General features: G+C 37.5%; 1 protein-coding gene across 8 annotated transcripts in view; it reads left to right on the top strand.

Annotated features, from left to right (window-relative positions):
• UBE2D1 (ubiquitin conjugating enzyme E2 D1) overlaps window positions 1-21,343 on the top strand; it is an 88,319-nt gene that overhangs the window by 39,977 nt on the left and 26,999 nt on the right. For 7 of the 8 annotated variants that reach the window (XM_066243126.1, XM_066243130.1, XM_066243128.1 and 4 more), the window contains one exon: window positions 234-339. In XM_066243126.1, the coding sequence (XP_066099223.1) occupies window positions 234-339 (106 nt within the window). Of the gene's footprint in view, window positions 1-233; window positions 340-5,722; window positions 5,817-6,551; window positions 7,279-21,343 lie in introns of those variants that run through there. The other variant, XM_066243129.1, reaches the window with a different exon arrangement.

Genomic DNA, 21,343 nt, shown 5'->3' on the forward strand with positions numbered 1-21,343 from the left:
AATATTGTACTTGTTCCCATTTTGGGTTTTTTACTTTAAAATAAGATATGTACAGTGTGCATAAGGATTTGTTCCTAGTTTTTTTTATAGTCCGGCCCTCCAACGGTCTGAGGGACAGTGAACTGGCCCCCTGTGTAAAAAGTTTGGGGACCCCTGCCCTAGAGCAAACTGGTTCTGTTTTGTTCATTGTTACTGGATTGTCACATATTTATTTTGCTTTGTTTTATGTTCAGATTGCTTTCACAACAAAAATTTATCATCCAAACATAAACAGTAATGGAAGTATTTGTCTTGATATCCTGAGGTCGCAGTGGTCACCAGCTCTGACTGTATCAAAAGGTAATTTTATTTATCAGATATATAACAGTTGATAATAGTGTGGCAGTAAATGTATTGCAGAAGTATCTATTAAGGACCAAAGTTTAAAAAAAACCAGTCTACTGTATTTTCTCCTGCTTTGATTTTGCTTTGCTTTTATAGCTTTTATATGTATTCTCTTTAGCTTTTAGCAGTTAGCTTGGTGTGGAGGGTGTTGGAATTTAGAGATATGTCTTTTGACATTTTACCCTTTAGTTTTGGCTTTTTTTTTTTTTTTGTATTTTTCTGAAGCTGGAAACGGGGAGACTGTCAGACAGACTCCCGCCCGACCGGGATCCACCTGGCACGCTCACCAGAGGGCAATGCTCTGCCCATCCGGGGCGTCGCTCTGTTGTGACCAGAGCCACTCTAGCGCCTGAGGCAGAGGCCACAGAGCCATCCCCAGCGCCTGGGCCATCTTTGCTCCAATGGAGCCTTGGCTGCGGGAGGGGAAGAGAGAGACAGAGAGGAAGGAGAGGGGGAAAGGTGGAGAAGCAGATGGGCACTTCTCCTGTGTGCCCTGGCCGGGAATCAAACCCGGGACTTCTGCACGCCAGGCTGACGCTCTACCACTGAGCCAACTGGCCAGGGCAGTTTTGGCTTTATCTTTAGAAAAAGAAAGAGACAGAAGTGAACGTGATTTTAGGGCCAGTTGTCCAATTAGGTAAAGAGAATTATTGACATAATGATTAAAGCTTTACATCTGCTTTACTTCATCTAAGAAGAAAGATTAGGCTGATAAAATAAATGACTTAAAATGAATGACATATTTTATACTTTAGAGTAATGTAGTATATGAACATACTACTCTTTTTTTTTTTTTTTTTCCTCCTGAAGCTGGAAACGGGGAGAGACAGACTCCCGCATGCGCCCGACCGGGATCCACCCGGCACACCCACCAAGGGCGATGCTCTGCCCACCAGGGGGCGATGCTCTGCCCCTCCGGGGCATCGCTCTGCCACGACCAGAGCCACTCTAGCGCCTGGGGCAGAGGCCAAGGAGCCATCCCCAGCGCCCGGGCCATCTTTGCTCCAATGGAGCCTTGGCTGCGGGAGGGGAAGAGAGAGACAGAGAGGAAGGGGGGGGGGTGGAGAAGCAAATGGGCGCTTCTCCTATGTGCCCTGGCCGGGAATCGAACCTGGGTCCCCCCGCACGCCAGGCCAACGCTCTACCGCTGAGCCAACCGGCCAGGGCCGAACATACTACTCTAAACTGGTGATTTTTAACCTTTTTACTCTTATGGCACACATAAGCTAATTAACTAAAATTCTTCAGCACACCAAAAACTATACTTTTTGCTGATCTGTTAAAAAAAATTGGTATAATTTAGATTCATTCACACCAGATGACTGGCTATTGTGTGTTGGATGTTATCATTTTTTAATTTGACAATCTAAGAGAGAAAAGGTGAGTGCCCTGTCTAAAGAATCAGGTATTGCCTGACTTGTGGTAGCGCAGCGGGTAGAGCGTTAACCCAGAACACTGAGGTCGCTGGTTCTAAACCCTAAACTCGTCTGGTCAGGGCACATATGAGAAGCAGTCAGTGAACATCTAAAGCGAAGCAACTACTAGTTGATGCTCCTCACTCTGTCTCTTTTCTCTCTCTCTCTTTCAATTAAAAAAAAAAAGTATTGCATGTTTTAAAAATTCTTGAGGCACACCAGTGTGCCTCTGGCAACAAACACACCAGTATGCCGTGGCACACCAGTTGAAAATCACTGTTCTAAACTTTGAATAATCAGTAACTTTGTCATAATGACTGATACATACTCCATGTGGATTCTTAACTTTCAGTAAATCTGTAAAATTGTTCTTTGTTAAATTATCAGGCATTTTGAGGGCATTCTTGTTTCTTTAGCCAATAATATTTGCTGTGCCAGCCCTCTTACTCTATGACTTGTTTCTCTAACAGAAGAGAACCTGACATTTGGAAAAGATTGTTTTGAGTTAGAAGCATCTGTCCCAGAAGTAACTTGGTAGTTTTTCATTTTTATAAAATTTAAGCAAATTGTTTCTCTTGAAGTATTCAGGGAAGGATCCATGGTCATTAAAAAAAATTTCTTTAAATGAATACTACCTGAACATATAACTTGTTTTTAAAAATGTTGAGGTTTACGCCTTGGCAAGCTGGCTCAGTGGATAAGAGTGATGGCCTGGCATGCAGATGTTCCGGTTCAATCCCCGGTCAGGGCACACAGGAGAAGTGACCACCTGCTTCTCTTCCCCTCTTTCTCCCTCTTCTCTTCTTCTTCTGCTCTCGCAGCTAGTGGCTGGATTGGTTCAAGCACTAGTCCCAGGCACTAAAAATAGCTCTTGATTCGAACATGGCCTAAGACAAAGATTGACGGGTAGATTTCAGTTGAGAGGTGCATGCAAGAGTCTGTCTCACTATCTCCTGCCCTCTCACTTAAATAAAATAAAATAATAAAATAAAAATTAAAATGATAAGGTCTATAGAAAACAGTCTGCAACCATAATTATCTCAAATATTAAGTAAATAGTAGCCCTTTAGGTCAGTCAGTTTTTTGTGAATGGCCGTTTTTCTGACCTAAAATGTTTGTGTAAAATATTCATGTAGATTCTGGTGTCTTTTAAAAAATCTTTGACATAGTATATATAACTGTTGTGCATTCGATGTAGGAAAGATTCTGTATCAAAGCATTATTCGAATTCATAAACTCTTTCCTTAAAGGTACCACAAAATAGAATTCATTTGGCATAAACAGCTGAGTGCTTACACATGTAAAAGAAATGTTAGCCTGCCAGATTTTGAGCACTCATCTACTGATACTAATAGCTTTTTATGATGAATAATTGTTATTGTTGCCTTCTGGTAACTGTCCTTTTAGAACAGGTTCAAATAGCCTCAGTTTCCTCATATGTAAAATAAGGACTTTAATAGTATTACTACAAAGGGTCATTATGCTCCTGGCACACAGTAAGTACTCAAATGAATGTCAACATATTTTTTCCTTATCTTAAAACATTTGAATTTTTTTTGCCCTGGCTTGGTGGCTCAGTTGGTTGGAGCATTGTCCCAGTATGCCAGGGTGAGATGTGAGCCCAGGTAATTGTGGTTTAATATACAATAGGAGATAAGGAAGATGAATTAAATATTAGTTTTAATTTTAGTGCTCTTAGCAGTTCCTTTCCCTGTCATTTAAGAATCAACTTTGCTTTATAAATTCACCTGTAGATTTTTAGCCATGGCAGTCTCAGGCCTCTGGGCACTCCTCCCCATGTCTCAGCAGACCAGGGGACCAGACACAGAGCGCCTCTGTTCTCCAGGGGAGAGAGTGGCTCTGGAGAGCTATCTGTGGAGTATGTCTGCCACTCTCCAGACCTCGTAGGGGGAGAAAGGCAGGATCTGGGAGTTTAGGGTGTCGCACTTTGTTTTTCTCTGTCTCTGTGCTGAGTGTGGGCTGCTGTCAGGAAAACACTGGCCATGACCCGCGTTCTGCTGCTGCTTTGGTTTAATATCTCTCCAACTGTCTCCCAATCTCTGTGCTCCTCCCAGCAGGAGACCCAGTCACTCTGGGTTTCTCTGCTCTCTGGAGCCCTGGCAGACAAAAACCCAGGCAGTTTAGGTTTCTCTCCTCTCTGGAGCCTGACTACAAGGGTGTCTTCTCTTCCTCTCCCTTTCTCAACTCCCCACCTTTAGTTCATTCCATGCAGTCAGATCTTTCAGGCACGCCTGTGAGCCCAGCTGGGGTTCTTTCACTGTGTTATAGGTGTTTAATTTGTTGACATTTCAAAGGGAGAGATCCAGGGTATCTCTCACACCATCATTACTCTGACTTCCAAAATCCACCTGTGGATTTTTAAGAATAGGAAAAGATTATGGAACATACATAGTAGAGGAGGCTGAATATGGAAGGTCATTCAGAAGATTCCGTGGGCCCCCTCAAAAATGGTGGCATGCAATTGAAGCAGAAGGAACCAGAGTCCTTGTTACCTCTTTTTTCATATTCTTAGGTTTTTTGTGTGTATAGCTATTTGCATTAATATTTTGATGTAATGTGGCAAGAAACCACTATTTTTTAAATTTTCATCGGTATTTTGAAATATACATGTTATATAGTAATTATTCACATTATTTTTACATATACCATATTTCCCCAAGACCTTAATTTTGGGGCCCAAAATTTGAAAAAAAAATATATATTACGTAAAGTTATTGAACTCAAGTTTTATTTATCATGAAATTCATACAACTCCTCATCACTGTCAAAACTCCCATCCATTAGCTTGTTTGTCCTCATTTATGTCTGATGACGAATCACTGTCTTCAACAATGAGCGCAAAAACAAGTGCGATAAAGCGAGTGATGCACTTTAAAAAAATCTACAACCACTGTATAAGATGCACTCAGTTATTAGACCCCATATTTTTCGAAGAAATGTGCATCTTATACATGGAGAAATATGGTATGTGGTACAAATTATGTACACAGAATAAAAGAGTCATTGAAAAACTCTTTCCAATCCTTCTTCCTTATGGACAATCTATAGCAGTGGTCCCCAACTCCCGCGCCGCAGACCGGTACCGGTCTGTGGGCCATTTGGTACTGGTTCGCAGAGTAAGAATAAATAACTTATATTATTTCTGTTTTATTTATATTTAAGTCTGAATGGCGTTTTATTTTTTTTTAACGACCAGATTCCCTGTTACATCCGTCTAAGACTCATTCTTGATGCTTGTCTCGGTCACATGATACATTTATCCATCCCACCCTAAAGGCCGCTCAGTGAAAATATTTTCTGACATTAAACCGGTCTGTGGCCCAAAGAAGGTTGAGGACCACTGATCTATAGGACGACCAAAGTAGGAAAGTACTTGAGCACTGTGTCCAAATGTTTTGGACTATTAACTGTAATTTGATTACTTCACTTTGAATTGATCAGAACACAGACTTTCTCTGCATTAAAACAGAATAGAAAATGTACAATTTTCTTATTAAAATACAAAATTTCTCTAAGAGACATCTAAAGCTAGGATGCTATTCTAAAAGGTTTTTAAATATGTACCATTTGGGATATGTGTGTGTTACCAAAATTATTTTTGTAGAGAACTCTTGAGTTGTAATAGCTACGTTAGAGGTTCGCATTTTTTAAATAAATAGAAATTCAAATAGAATTTAAAACTTCAGAAGTTATAGTAATTTTATATTTTATACATTATGTGGTAATTTTGTAATTTTAAAAATTAGAAGTACTTGCTACCAGCTATAGTGTGAAGTGTCACTTAATGTGTTTGTATTATTTTCTTTGTAAGTTCAGTGTCTATATTCAATGGAATTATTTTCACATATGTTAATTGTATAAAGAAGAAAGATCATTAATATGATGTTCTCTTTTAAATCTAGTTTTATTGTCCATATGTTCTCTACTTTGTGATCCTAATCCAGATGACCCCTTAGTACCAGATATTGCACAAATCTATAAATCAGACAAAGAAAAGTAAGTGTTCACTTATATTTATTTCTGTTTGGTTACATTTTTTTTGTAGTCTCCCAAAATAAAAGTATTACCAATATATTTAATAAGTACATCTAGTTATGCTTAATATAGTTACATTTTTCTTTCCCAGTGGAGTAAACATTTTTTTTAAAGTGTTAGTCTTTTTACAAAAAATCTTGTTTCTTTTCACATACTGTTTATAATCCTTTACTTTTTAATAGTACATGTTCTGCATTTGCACAGTATGTCATGTTTTTGTAGGAAAGAACTATACATAATTCTAAGTAGTAAACTGTAAATGAAAGAATTTGATAATTGGGAATATTAGATATTATATTCCCCCAAGAAGGGAAATCATCCCTAAACTCCCCAAACTGACCTACTTGTCAAGCTGCTTCATCTTGATGGTACCATTGATTCATTTGAAATTTATAAATAATGCTTATTGCCTTTTACAGATTATTATTAGAAATTGTTTTGGTGGGTTTTTTTTCATTTTGTTGTCTATAATTTAGGTATATTTTCATGTAGGTTGTACAAAAATTCATCAGTTAAAAAATAACTTCCGTTTTCTGTTTTATTTATGCAAAAGGCTATCACATTGATCCAATAAGTGGTATATGTATGATTATTGCAATGAAGCATAGGAAGGTAGAATGAACTGTTTTATATAGCTAGATCTTCTAAAAGATTCAATTTGTATGTTTTTACTGTATCCTTTTTGTATGCCTACAGATACAACAGACACGCAAGAGAATGGACTCAGAAATATGCAATGTAAAATAAAAATTTTTTTCATATATACCAGAGTACTGTAAAATCTAGGTTTTTTTCAATATTAGCAGTAAATTGAGCACTGTTTACTGTTTCATTGTACCATAAAATCTTTTGATTTTTATCCTTTTTAAATGTATTTCTGAAGCAAGACAAAACAAACTTCCAATAAACCCTTAAGACTGTGATGAGAGCATTTATCATTTTGTATGCATTAAGAAAGACATTTATTATGGTTTTTAAGATACTTGGACATCTGCATCTTCAACTTACAAGATCTACAATGCATCAGAAAAGCAACCAAATTATTTTTTGCTGAAACTAGATGTTTTTACATGAGAAATACTGTATGTGTTGTCTATGTTGTCAGTTTTATAAACCTGTATTCAGATTTCACTCTTTGTTAGCTCACTTTATAATTTGTATTTTTTTACTGTATAGACTAAATATATTCTATTTACATGTATGTCAACTCATTACTTTTTTCCTGTGAACAGTATTGAAAAAAACAGAACAGCTTTTAAGTAAGTGAATTAACTGTCTCCCTTGTCTTTGGGTATTCTGTAGATCAATTGCAGATTTCTTAAACCTGAATGTTCTTTACACTGTAATTCTCAGTATACTGATTATGGAGAAACACTTGTTTTGATTTTGTTATACTTGACTTAACTTTATTGCAATGTGAAGTAATTGCACTGCTAAGTAGGAAGATGTGTAACTTTTATTTGTTGCTATTCACATATGAATTTTTTTCTGTATAGGCAATATTATAATGACACCTTTTACAGAACTTAATGTAGCTTTTTCCATATAATAAAATGCTTTTTCTACTATTTGTCTTGATTACTTAAAAAGATTTAAAAAATAGTTTATAAGTAAAGATTAAAACTGTAATATTTTGCATGAAAATTAATTTCAAATTGTGTGACTGAGGTCTGTTGACTTGGCTAATTAATCACCATTAATTATAAAAATTTTATTGCTTTAGGTTTGTGTCTGTTTACTAAATTTTAGTATAAAGGTAATATACATTGGTCCCTTGTTTAGAAGAGAATTTAGAATAAGTTGGGGTTTGTCTTGGATCACATCTAAAATGGATTATTTGCTGAGATACTAAGATGTGTGTGTATAAGGTAGTGTCACCCACACTGAAGTCTTTGTAGACATGAAGAATAATTAGGTTAATTCATAAAAATACCACTCTAGATGTAACTGACATTGTATTTCTTCACATTTTAAAATTTAGAATTTCTAAAATAGAATTTTGGTGCCATCATACTTTGAAGAAGGGCATCCTTTTTTTTACTATAGAACTTGCATAGAAAATTCTATGATGCTTCCTCTGCTTTTTATGAAATGCCAGTTACAAGTAGTTTAAATAAGCAAGTTATCTTTGCAGATTTTAAAGAAAACTTGAAAGTCCTAATGTTTTAACTTGGGAAAAATACATCTCGAATTATTAGCATGCTTACCAAACTTGGGTGAGTGTCATTTTTAAGAAGAGTTTGTAGCTCTTCTAATTATTGCAGTAGCTGTATAAATGTGTAAGAATCTGTGATGGGTGTAGTCATTAGCAAAGCATTTAAATCACTGAAGTATTTTACCATGGTTCATTATTATTAAAGCACAGAAAAACCCATTGTTAGAAAGTGTGTTTTTATAAATGAATGTAAATAATTAAATGAATTGTGAAATGGATATTTAAGAAAATATAGGTTTAAAAAGTAATTATATTAACTGATGTCTTGAAACAGCCATATCATGAAAACACTACTTTACTAGCTATATTATTATAAGCTACATTTGCCCAGAATTTGAACACTCCACATCATTAGATTTCAGTATTTACTATATTTTGATAGTGAAAGGTTTTGTTTCATGAATATCTTTCACTTTTTTATAAACTTTCATTTGTGTGGCATTTATTTTTCGAAGTGTCTTTTTTTTTTCTTTATTAAAGGTTTTGAAACTTGCCTAACTCTTGTTTGCCTTTGCTTACATCTGAATTGTGCAGCCAGACTCCTGAGGAGTGAGCACAAGTTCCTAACTAAAGTCTTCAGAGTTCATCAGTGACATAATGATCAGTCAAATCGCCATTTGGGTATGCTGTTCTTGCTTCATTTTGACAGAGTACATCAGTTAAGTTTTTTTAGCGTGTGTATGCGAGAGAGAGAGAAAGAGAAGAGAGACAGAAAGGGAGAGAGATGAGAAGCATCAACTCATAGTTGCAGCACCTTAGTTGTTCATTGATTGGTTCTCATATGTGCCTTGACTGGTGGGCTCTAGTTGAGCCAGTGACTCCTTGCTTAAGCCAGCGACCTTGGGTTCAAGCCAGTGATGGGGGGCTTCAAGCTAGCGACCTTTGGACTCAAGCCAGTGAGTGACCATGGGGTCATGTGTGTGATCCCACGCTCAAGCCAGCAAACCCTCGCTGAAGCTGGATGAGCACCCCACTCAAGCCAGCAATCTTGAGGTTTCAAACCCAGGTCCTTGGTGTCCCAGGTAAACACTCTATCACTGTGCCACTGCCTGGTCAGGCCATCAGTTAGCTTTTATAACTGTAAATCCCAAGCCAGGGGCCTTCCTCCATAGATTAACCATTAACTTAAGGACCTCTCTGGAGTGTGAGAAACAGGTAGACTTTTGGATACTTAGGGTCCTACTTGAAGTCCTGGATGCTTTAAGATGTACTTGAAGACTGTATTCAAACTGGATTCTTGTAATTGCCACATGCATCAGTAATACAGGTTGTAAGGGCAACGTCATTCTCATCCTCCAAATATCTTAAGAGCATTATAATTTCTGAAATACAGGGTTTACACATTGCCTGTGTAATCCTCCAAGTATTAATAATTTTTGCTTTATTTTCCCCACTCTACCCTTTCATGAACTCTGTTAGGGAAAATTAAAATTTTTCTTTATAAATCAACTTAAATTAATTACAAAGGATCAAAAGGTATTAAGTAGCCCTGGCCGGTTGGCTCAGTGGTAGAGCATCAGCCTGGCATGCAGGAGTCCCGGGTTTGATTCCCAGCCAGGGCACACAGGAGAAGCACCCATCTGCTTCTCCACTCCTCCCCCTCTCCTTCCTCTCTGTCTCTTCCCCTCCCGCAGCCAAGGCTCCATTGGAGCAAGGTTGGCCCAGGCGCTGAGGATGGCTCCTTGGCCTCTGCCTCGGGTACTAGAATGGCTCTGGTTGCAACAGAGCTACGCCCCAGATGGGCAGAGCATCGCCCCCTGGTGGGCATGCCGGGTGGATCCCGGTCGAGCGCATGCGGGAGTCTGACTGCCTCCCCGTTTCCAACTTCAGAAAAATACCAAAAAAAAAAAAAAAAAGTATTAAGTGAGAAACATAAACACAGCACTCAAGGGCAATCCTAAGAGCTAATATTTAAAAGAGTGACTTAAAAAAAAACATAATGATAGAAACAATACTGCATGTAGTTTTTCATTACTCTTATTTTATTACAATGACCGATGCTTTACAGAATCCTGCCCTCTCACAGGTCTGTATTTTTAATTTTTTAAAATAATTTTTTGTTTTTTAATTATAGTTGATGTACAATATTATATTACCTTAGGTGTATAACCCAGTGGTTAGACATTTATATAATTAGGAAGTGATCACCCAAATAAATCTGGTACCTATCTGACACTATTTAAAATGGAAACATTGGGCAAGTTTATTTTCTCTCAGATTAAAAGAACTTCTTGGTCATGAAGCTACCTATGTCACGTTTATTGGTAGTCAGCTTGAAATGGAGTCAAAAACCAGTCCAGTGGATGATTTAAAACTTGATTCTGCAGTAGAGTCATCAGTCCTGCTACTCATTCTTCTTCGGAGTCGAGTCATCAGTCCTGCTACTCATTCTCCTTAGGACCAGCCATGGAAAATGGGATTAATGCTTTAGCCACGGCCGTGTAAACAGCTTCAGTGGACTCAAATTCTTGAAGTTGGTCTGTTACGATATAAGAGAGGACTGCCTTTAAAAAAGTTTATAACTTTTAAGTGATTATTAAAACAACCACAAATCAGAATTTTTAGAGTTTAGTTTTACCCATCTATTAACTGTAAATTAGAACTTTCAAAAATATTTTTCTTTAAAACACGTTTAATTGCAATTTAAAAGTCCTAAAATGTAATGCAGGTTATTTGTGAAAGTTCTCATTTTTTTTATAGTGCTTCTCTTTTACTGCTATGACAGTTTTATGATACAAAGAAGGCAGCAGGTAGAGAGTTGTCTAATTTCACTCATAAAAAAATCCTATGCATTATCATTTCTGGGTTTTTTTGCTACTGAATGATAGCTGCAAATTCCTCTTAAACTGTGTAATTGGTATGCTTTCAACAGGAGTTTTTTTAGTAGTGGTGGTAACTGAAAACTTGTGGATACTTGATGTTTTGGTTGTGGGAATAAGTTGTGCATTAGTCTTGGTGACACCTAATAGTGTTTTATCACTTATTTATATTATGTCACATTGGAATTTCTGCTTCTTCCATTGCTCTGTTATCCTAAGAATGTGGTTTTAAACTCTAAATGAACTGAATTAGTAAAAGAGGGAATATTCACCTAAAAGGACTAGCATTTGAGGATATTTTTGTACAATAAGATACATTAGATACATTTTTTAAATACAGTTTTTTAAATTTTTATTTTAACACTTAGGTTCTACTGTTCAAGAAGGAGGGATGTGCCCTTCTTACCTCATTAGGAAGTGGCTTTTATCATACTAGCATTATGTTGCCCCCATAGAATTTGCTTGATTGTGTTAAGATCTCTAATGCAAAAGGTCACTGAGTTGTGTATGAATTATTTTATTACTAACTCTTAATGCATAGATATAGTGAGGAACAAGTAACACCACTTGTTTTATCACTTCTTATACATTTGTTTTGGCAGTCCCATGACCACCCATGCTTTCACTGTGTTGATAGATGAATTCACAAGACTAAGCATATGTTCGTACTCCCAGCTAAAATTTATTATGGTGACACAGCAAAGATGCACAGTTGGATGGATCGGTCAGGGGAAGAGAGATGAGGCAGTCCAGAGAAACTGATGTGCAGGCTTCCTGTGTTCTCTCTGAAGAGGCCACGCAGAAGGCCTCTGTGAAATGCCATGACGTGGGCACAGTATTTTTCTGTCAAGGGTTTTTATTGGGCTAAATCATGTAGGCACCCTTTGCCCTTCAAAATTCTAGTCTTCCAGAAGAAAAGCAGGTGTTCCTCATAAATTCCATTATTTAAAAGTTTAGTCAGCACAGCAGACACCACAGTATCACATAGGGAAGGAAACTTGCAAGAGCCAAGTGCCTGGATGGCAGCAGAGGCCAGCCTGGTAAGCAAGCCTCTGAAGATCAGGTCTGCACCCTTTGCTAAAAAGACTAATCTTTCCCATTGAGTGGTCTTGGTACCCTTTTTGAAACCAACTAAACACAGAGGTTTATCTCTAGACTCACAATCCTCTTCCATTGGTCTTGATGCTTCATACCAATACTTTATGCCTTAAACCTGTAGCTTCATAGTAACTTAAAATTGCAGTACACAAAATTGGGTCTTCCAACTTTGTTCTTTTACAGTGTTGTTTTGACTATTCATGTCTCTTAGGATTCCAGATATATTTTAGGATCAGCTTTACCATTTCTCCTGCCAAGATTTTGATCGGCATTGTATCAAATCCATAGAACAATTTTGGTAAAAATTGACATCTTTATTCTGATTATATATTGCTGAATGACATCCGTCCCCCACACACACACACAGACTAAGGATATACTAAAAGAACAACTGTTTTATTATGTTCATGGATTCTGTTGAGTCAGGAATTGCGGTAGGGCTCAGCAAGGAGAGCTTGTCTTCCCTGAGACTTAGGGCCTCCACTGGGGTGACAAATGGCTGGCAGCGGAAATCATTTGGAGGCTTCTTCATTCAAATGTTAGCACCTAAATAAGCATTATCCAATAGAACACTTAGTAAAAAGCCTTTCTATGTGGTTTGAGCTGTTCATGACATGGCAGCTCCAAGAGGGAGCAGCATCTGGAGAGCAAGTGTTCCAAGAGAATGAAGAGAGATGCTCAACCGTTTATGATCTAGCCTTTGAGGGAACATTGTGTCGCTGATTGGTTGAAGCAATCACAACTCCTCAGATTCAAGGGGAGGGCACGTAGATCTCTACATAAAAAAGAATTTAGAGTCACCACCACATCCAACTAAGTCTTCTATTCCATGAATGCTATGTAGATGTATCATATAAATGATGCACATATCATTCAATATATTGTGGTTGTCTTTAATTTCTGATTGTTTTGTAGTTTTCTGTATTGAGAGGTCTTACATATTTTTCATTGGATTTATTCTTAGGTATCTAATTTTTAAAACCTATTATAAAAGTTATTTTCATCTCAATTTTTAGTATATTCCTACTGTAATGAAAAACAATTTATAATATTTGCCTTGGTTCCTACAACCTTGCTAAATTCACTTTTTTAAAGTTTGTAGATTTTTAAAAATTTTTTTTTACAGAGACAGAGAGGGATAGATAGGGACAGACAGACAGGAACGGAGAGAGATGAGAGGCATCAATCATCAGTTTTTTGTTGCGATACCTTAGTTGTCCATTGATTGCTTTCTCATGTGCCTTGACCGTGGGGCTACAGCAGACTCCACGAATAACCCCTTGCTCAAGCCAGTGACCTTGGGTCCAAGCTGGTGAGCTTTGCTCAAACCAGATGAGCCCACGCTCAAGCCAGCAACATCGGGGTCTCTAACCTGGGTCCTCCGCATCCCAGTTCGACACTCTATCCACTGCGCCACCACCTGGTCAAGCTAAAAGTTTGTAGAACTTCAGTGTTCTGCAGTTATAATTCTGCTGCTTGCAAAATAGTGATCATATCTTTATTTTGAATCTATATGCCTCATTTCTTTTTCTTGTTGCAATAGCTATGACCTCCTGTCCTATGTTGAATAAAAATAGTGATAGCAGGCATCCTTTCTTGATTTCTGAGGGAAAACTTTCATTATTTCAATATTATGTATGGTGTTTGCTTTATATTACTAAATTCTATTAGTTTATTGAGCATTTTATTGCTGTTGAGTTACATGTTGAATTTTATAGAATGTTTTTTCTACATATATCAAGATTATTGTGATTTTCATTTTTCTCTACTAAATAAAGTATAAATTACATTAACTGATGTTCAAGTTGTTAAATTATCTTTAGATTTCTGGGCTAAAGTCCACTTTGTTATGTATTGTCCTCATTAAAAAAATCTCTGGATTGTATTACTAGTATTTTGTTGAAAATTTTTGCATCTGTGTTCATGAGAGAAGTTGGTCAGTAATTTCCTTTCTTGAATATCTTTGTCATATTGGATACATTAAGTATACTGGCCTTATAAAAGGATTTGGGCAATATTTCTCTTTTATTCTCTTGAAAGATATGTGTAACATTTGTTTTCTTCCCAATTTTTTGAAAAATAGACTGAAGCCATCTGTGCCTAGAGGTTTTTTGGGAAATTTTAATAACAAGTTCTAGCTCTTTACTATATATAAGACTAGAAACACTTTCTATTTGTTATGTTCAATTTTTATGTGTTTTTCAAGAAATTTGTGCATTTTAGCCAAATCATCAATCTAGTTGGTATAGAGTTGTGAATGATATACTTTTATGTAGTCATCCCTTAGGTTTTCTGTTTTTCTTGATGATTATTGTTAGGGTACTATCAATTTTATTAATCTTTCTAAGAATTAACATTTGATTTTTAGATATTTCTATTGTACATATGTTTTCTAATTCATTGACTTCTATACACAATTTTTAAATTTCCTTTAGTTTTGATTTTTATATATAATTTTTTATTATTAAAAAATTTTAATTTATTTTGTTACATGGATTCAAGTGTCCTGCTCAATTTAACACCCTCATCCCCCAACAATGTGGCCCCATTATACCCTCTTTGACCCTCCCGCTCTCTCCACTAATCCCTCTTGGATTGCTGTTCTATGTATTTATGTGTTATGTATATATTTATATAATTTCACTAATGCCTTCACCTTCTCTGACACTGTCCACTCATCTGCCTTCTGTCTGAAAGCTGTCCCTCTGCTCCCTGTGACTCAGCCTCTGCCTCATTCCATTCCTCAGTTCACCATGTTCATTAGATTTGATATATAAGTAAGATCATATGATATTTGTCTTACTCTGCCTGGCTTATTTCACTTAGCATAATCTCCAGTTCTAGTCATGCAATTGCAAAAGGTAATTGCAATGGCAAATTCCTTTTTCATGGTTGCATAGTATTCCATTGTGTATAAACACACTGCAATAAACATGGGGGGGGTACGTATCTTCTTTTGAATTAGTGTTTTGAGATTCTTAGGATATATTCCTAAAAGTGGGATAACTGGGTCAAAAGGCTGTTCTATATTTAATTTTTTGAGGAAACACTGTTTTCCACAGTGGCTGCACAAGTCTGCATTCCCACCAGTAGTGCAGGAGGGTTCCCTTTTCTCCACACCCTCACCAGCACTTATTCTGTGTTGTTTTGTTAATGAGCGCCATACTGACAGGTAGTACCTCATTGTGGGGTTTTTTTTGTAATTTTAATGGGGTGACATTGATAAATCAGGGTACATATGTTCAGAGAAAACATCTCTAGGTTATTTTGACATTTGATTATGCTGCATTCCCATCACCCAAAGTCAAGTTGTCTTCCATCACCTTCTAACTGGTTTTCTTTGTGCCCCTCTCCTCTGCCAACCCCATCCCTCTCCTCCCCCCACACCCCATAACTCGCACACTCTTCTCCATGTCTCTGAGTCTCATTTTTATGTCCCACCTATGTATAGAATCATATAGTTCTTAGTTTATTCTGATTTACTTATTTCACTCAGTATAATGTTATCAAGGTCCATCCATATTGTTGTAAATGATCCGATGTCATCATTTCTTATGGCTGAGTAGTATTCCATAGTATATATGTACCAAAGCTCTTTGATCCACTCGTCCACTGATGGACACTTAGGCTGTTTTCAGATCCTCACTATTGTGAATAATGCTGCCATAAACATGGGGGTGCATTTCTTCTTTTCAAACAGTGCTATGATGTTCTTGGGGTATATTCCTAAAAGTGGTATAACTGGGTCAAAGGCAGTTCGATTTTTAATTTTTTGAGGAATCTCCATACTGTTTTTCACAGTGGCTGCACCAGTCTGCATTCCCACCAGCAGTGCAGGAGGGTTCCCTTTTCTCCACATCCTCGCCAGCACTTATTCTGTGTTGTTTTGTTGATGAGCGCCATTCTGACTGGTATGAGATGATATCTCATCATAGTTTTACTTTGCATTTCTTTAATGATTAGTGATGTTGAGCATTTTTTCATATGCCTATTGACATCTGTATATTCTCTTTGGACAAGTGTCTATTCATTTCTTTCGCCCATTTTTTGATTGTTGAGTTTTAGAAGTTCCTTATAAATTTTGGTTATTAACCCCTTATCAGATGTATTGTCAAATATGTTCTCCCATTGTGTAGTTCGTCTTTTTATTCTGTTCTTATTGTTTTTAGCTATGCAAAAGCTTTTTAGTTTGATATAGTCTCATTTGTTTATCCTGTCTTTTATTTCACTTGCCCGTGGAGATAAATTGGCAAATATATTGCTATGAGAGATGTCCGAGAGCTTATTGCCTATGTTTTCTTCTAAGATGCTTATGGTTTCACGGCCTACATTCAAGTCTTTTATCCATTTTGAGTTTATTTTTGTGAGTGGTGTAAGTTGGTGGTCTAGTTTCATTTTTTTGCAGATAGCTGTCCAATTGTTCCAACATCATTTGTTAAAGAGGCTGTCTTTACTCCAATGTATGCTCTTGCCTCCTTTGTCAAATATCAGTTGTCCATAAAAGTGTGGGTTTATTTCTGGGATCTCTGTTCTGTTCCATTGATCTATATGCCTGTTCTTATACCAATACCAAGCTGTTTTGAGTACAATGGCCTTGTAGTATAACTTAATATCCGAAAGTGTGATACCTCCCACTTTATTCTTCCTTTTCAAGATTGCTGAGGCTATTCGTGTTCGCTTTAGGTTCCATATAAATTTTTGGAATATGTGTTCTATATCTTTGAAGTAAGTCATTGGTATTTTAATCGGTATTTCTTTGAATTTATAAATTGGTTTGGGTAATATAAAGATTTTAATGATGTTTATTTTTCCTAACCATGAGCACAGTATATGCTTCCACTTGTTTGTATTTTCCTTGGTTTCTTTTATCAATGTTTTATAATTTTCTGAGTATAAGTCTTTAATCTCCCTGGTTAAATTTATTCCTAGGTACTTTATTTTTTTGGTTGCAGTGGTGAAGGGGATTGCTTCCTGAATTTCCCTTTCTAACAGTTCATTGTTAGTGTATAAAAATGCCGCTGATTTCTGAGTATTAATTTTATATCCTGCCACCTTGCTGAATTCATTTATCAGGTCAGGTAGTTTTTTAACTGAGACTTTAGGGTTTTCTATATACAATATCATATCATCTGCAAATAATGATAGTTTTACTTCTTCTTTTCCAATTTTTAGATGCCTTTTATTTCTTTTTCTTGTCTGATTGCTGTGGCTAGGACTTCTAGAACTATGTTGTCTAACAGTGGTGAAAGGTGGCACCCCTACCTTGTTCCTGATCTTAAGGGGATTGCTTTTAATTTTTGCCCATTGAGTATGATGTTGGCTGTGGCTTTGTCATAGATGGCCTTTATCATGTTGAGGTATGTTCCCTGTATTCCCACTTTGCTGAGAGTTTTGATCATGAATGGGTACTGGAGTTTATCAAATGCTTTTTCTGCATCTATTGAAATTATCATGTGGTTTTTCTCCTTCCTTTTTTTTTACGTGATGAATCACATTGATTGATTTGCGAATATTGTACCAGCCTTATCTCCCAAGAATAAATCCCACTTGATCCTGGTGTATGATTTTTTTCATATATTACTGGATCCGGTTTGCTAATATTTTTTTGAGGATTTTAGCATCTAAATTCATCAGGGATATTGGCCTATAATTTTCTCTCTTTGTGTTGTCTTTGCCTGGTTTTGGTATCAGAATTATACTTGCCTCATAAAAGGAGCTTGGAAGTCTTCCTTCCTCTTGACTTTTTTTTGAAATAGATTGAGAAGGATAGGAGTTAGTTCTTGGTTGAATATTTGGTAGAATTTACTTGTGAAGCCATCAGGCTCAGGACTTTTCTTTTTTGGGAGTTTTTTGATAACTGTTTCAATCTCATTTGTTGTAATAGGTTTTCTGTTTAGGTTTTCTGATTCTTCCAGATTGATTTTTGGAAGATTGTATGTTTCAAGGAATTTGTTCATTTCATCTAGGTTGTCTAGTTTTTTGGCGTACAGTTCTTCATAGTATTTTCTTACAATATTTTGTATTTCTGTTGTGTCAGTTGTTATTTCTCCACTCTCATTTCTCATTTTATTTGAGTCCTCTCTCTTTTTTCTTGGTGAGTCTGATTAAAGGTTCATCGATATTGTTTATCTTTTCAAAGAACCAGCTCCTGGTTTCATTGATCCTCTGTATTGTTTCTTTAGCCTCTATGTCATTTATTTCTGCTCTGATCTTTATTATTTCCTTTCTTCTACTACCTCTGGGCTTTACTTGCTGTTATTTTTCTATTTTAGATGCAGGGTCAAGTTGTTTATTAGAGCTTTTTCTAGCTTCTTAAGGTATGCCTGTAATGCTATGAACTTCCCCCTCAGGACTACTTTTGCTGTGTCCCATAAATTTTTTTTTTCCGAAGCCAGAAACGGGGAGGCAGTCAGACAGACTCCTGCATGCACCCGATCAGGATCCACCTGGCACGCCCACCAAGGGGCGATGCTCTGCCCATCTGGGGCATCGTTCTGTTGCGACCAGAGCCACTCTAGCACCTGAGGCAGAGGACATAGAGCCACTCCCAGTGCCCAGGGCCAACCTTGCTCTAATGGAGCCCCGGCTGCGGGAGGGGAAGAGAGAGACAGAGAGGAAGGAGAGGGGTCGGGGTGGAGAAGCAGATGGGCGCTTCTGTGTGCCCTGGCCGGGAATCGAACCTGGGACCTCTGCACGCCAGGCCGATGCTCTACCACTGAAGCAACTGGCCAGGGCCTGTCTCATAAATTTTGAGTTGATGTATGTTCATTATTATTCGTTTCTAGGAATTTTTTTATTTCTTCTTTGATATCATTGTTAACCCATTCGTTATTTAATAACATGTTATTTAGTTTCCAAGTGTTTGAGTATTTTTCAGTTTTTCTGTTGTGGTTGATTTCTAGTTTAATGCCATTGTGATCAGAGAAAGTGCTCGATATAATTTCAATCTTCTTAAATTTGTTGAGACCGCTTTTGTGCCATAACATGTGGTCTATCCTAGAAAATGTACCATGAGCACTTGAAAAGAATGTATATTCTGTTGCTTTAGGGTGAAAGGTTCTGAATAATTAAATCGAGTTGATCTAGTATGTCCTTTAAGTTTGCTGGTTCTTTGTAAATTTTCTTTCTTGAGGATCTAGCTAGTGATGTTAGTGAGATATTGATATTCCCTACTATTATAATATTGCTGTTGATCTTGCCCTTTAAATTCATCAAAGTCTGCTTTATATATTTAGGTGCTTCTATATTAGGTGCGTAGATATTTATAACAGTTATATCTTCCTGTTGGATTGCTCCCTTTATCATTATGTAATGACCTTCTTTATCTCTTACTATAGCCTTTGTTTTAAAGTCCATTTTGTCTGATATAAGTATTACTACCCCAACTTTTTTTTTCATTTCCATTTGCTTGAAATAATTTTTTCCATCCTTTTATCTTCAGTCTATGTGCATCTTTTGTTTTAACATGTGTCTCTTGTAGACAGCATATGTATGGGTCCTGTTTTTTTTGTTGTTTTTTTTTTAATTTTTATTCATTTTAGAGAGGAGAGAGAGAGAGAGAGAGAGAGAGAGAGAGAGAGAGAGAGAGAGAGAGGAGAGACAGAGAGAAGGAGTGAGGAGCTGGAAGCATCAACTCCCATATGTGCCTTGACCAGGCAAGCCCAGGGTTTTGAACCGGCGACCTCAGCATTTCCAGGTCGACGCTTTATCCACTGCGCCACCACAAGTCAGGCGGGTCCTGTTTTCTTATCCATGCAGCTACCCTATGTCTTTTGATCAGATCACTTAATCCATTTACATTTAAGGTTATTATTGATATGTAGTTGTTTATTGCCATTTTATTCTTTAAATCTGTATTCCTCTTTTGCTATATTCTTTTTCTCCTTTGATCTGTTTACAACAAGCCCCTTAGCATTTCTTGCAGCATTGGTTTAGTTGTAGTGAATTCCTGGAGTTTTTTTTGTCTGGAAAGCTTTTTATTTCTCCTTCAATTTTAAACGATAGCCTTGCTGGATAAAGTAGTCTTGGTTGTAGGCTCTTGTTCTGCATTACTTTGAATATTTCTTGCCATTCCCTCTGGCCTCAAGTGTTTCTGTTGAGAAGTCGGAAGTCATCCTTATGGGGGCTCTTTTGTAGGTGATAGTCTTTTTTTCTCTAGCAACTTTTAATATTTTCTCTTTATCACTTAGCTTTGGTATTTTAATTATGATGTTTAGATTTCTTTGAGTTTCTTTTTAAAGGAGTTCTCTGTGCTTCTTGAACTTGTGAGATGTTTTCCTGCCTTAATTGAGGGAAGTTTTCAGCTATGATATGTTTGAACAAAGTCTCTATCCCTTGTTCTTTCTCTTCTTCAGGAACCCCTATTTCTCTTCATGTTGTCACAGAGCTCTCTTAGAGTTTCCTCAGACTTTTTGAGTCTCTTTTTTCTGCTCTGCTTCCATGCCTTCATTTATCTTGTCCTCAAACTCACTGATTTGATTCTCAGCTTCATCCATCCTGCTTTTAATTCCTTCCATTGTGTTCTTCATTTCTGATATTGTATTTGTCATTTCTGAATGATTATTTTTTATTATTTCAATGTCCTTTTTTATATTTGCTATCTCTTTATTTAGGTGTTCGTAATGACCATCTATTGTTGTTCTAATATCTTTGAGCATCCTAACAATCATTATTTTAAACTCTACATCTGGTAATTTGGTTAAATGTGACTCATTCAGGTCCTTTTCTGGGTATTTCTCTTGATTCATTTGTGTTGCATTTCTCTGCCTTCTCATTTTATCTGTGAAAAAGAATGTTTTGGCCACTAGAGTCCACTGAGTGTGGCCTCTGTGTTTTCTTGGTGTGGTCTTTCTGCAGGCCTGCCACCCCCTCTGCTGTTGCTGCCTAGGGCATTCGGGTATGGGTGTTGCCTGTGCCTGCCCACTGGGGCTGTTGCTGTGGTTTCTGCCTCTCCTTCACGGGAGTGGCTGTGATCTCGTGTTTGGGCGTACAAGCGTTAGTGGCCTTGGCCTTCACCCCGCCCCTGTGGGTGGCGTTATGCTCTGCCTTGAGGGCAGGGGTGAGTACCTTTGCTCAGCTGCAGGTCTCCGTGTGATTCCGGGCTTTCACCCCGCCCTTGCAAGAGGAGCCCACTGGTGGGACAGCTGCAAGCCTTGGCTCCACAGGCCGGGTGGGACTGCATGCCCATGCTCAGTAGCGGGACTCCACCTGTTCTGGGCTTTTGGCTCCACTCCTGCGGGAGGAGCCGGTTCCCAAGTCAGGCCACAAGCCTTGGTTCCTCGGGTAGGGCAAGGCTGTGCCCCTGTGCCCTTGCTGAAGGGCGGGTCTCTGCCCCTTCCGCGGCTTCTGCCCTTTCC

The sequence above is a fragment of the Saccopteryx bilineata genome, chromosome 9 (genome assembly GCF_036850765.1).
Source record: "Saccopteryx bilineata isolate mSacBil1 chromosome 9, mSacBil1_pri_phased_curated, whole genome shotgun sequence".
NCBI lineage: Eukaryota > Metazoa > Chordata > Mammalia > Chiroptera > Emballonuridae > Saccopteryx > Saccopteryx bilineata.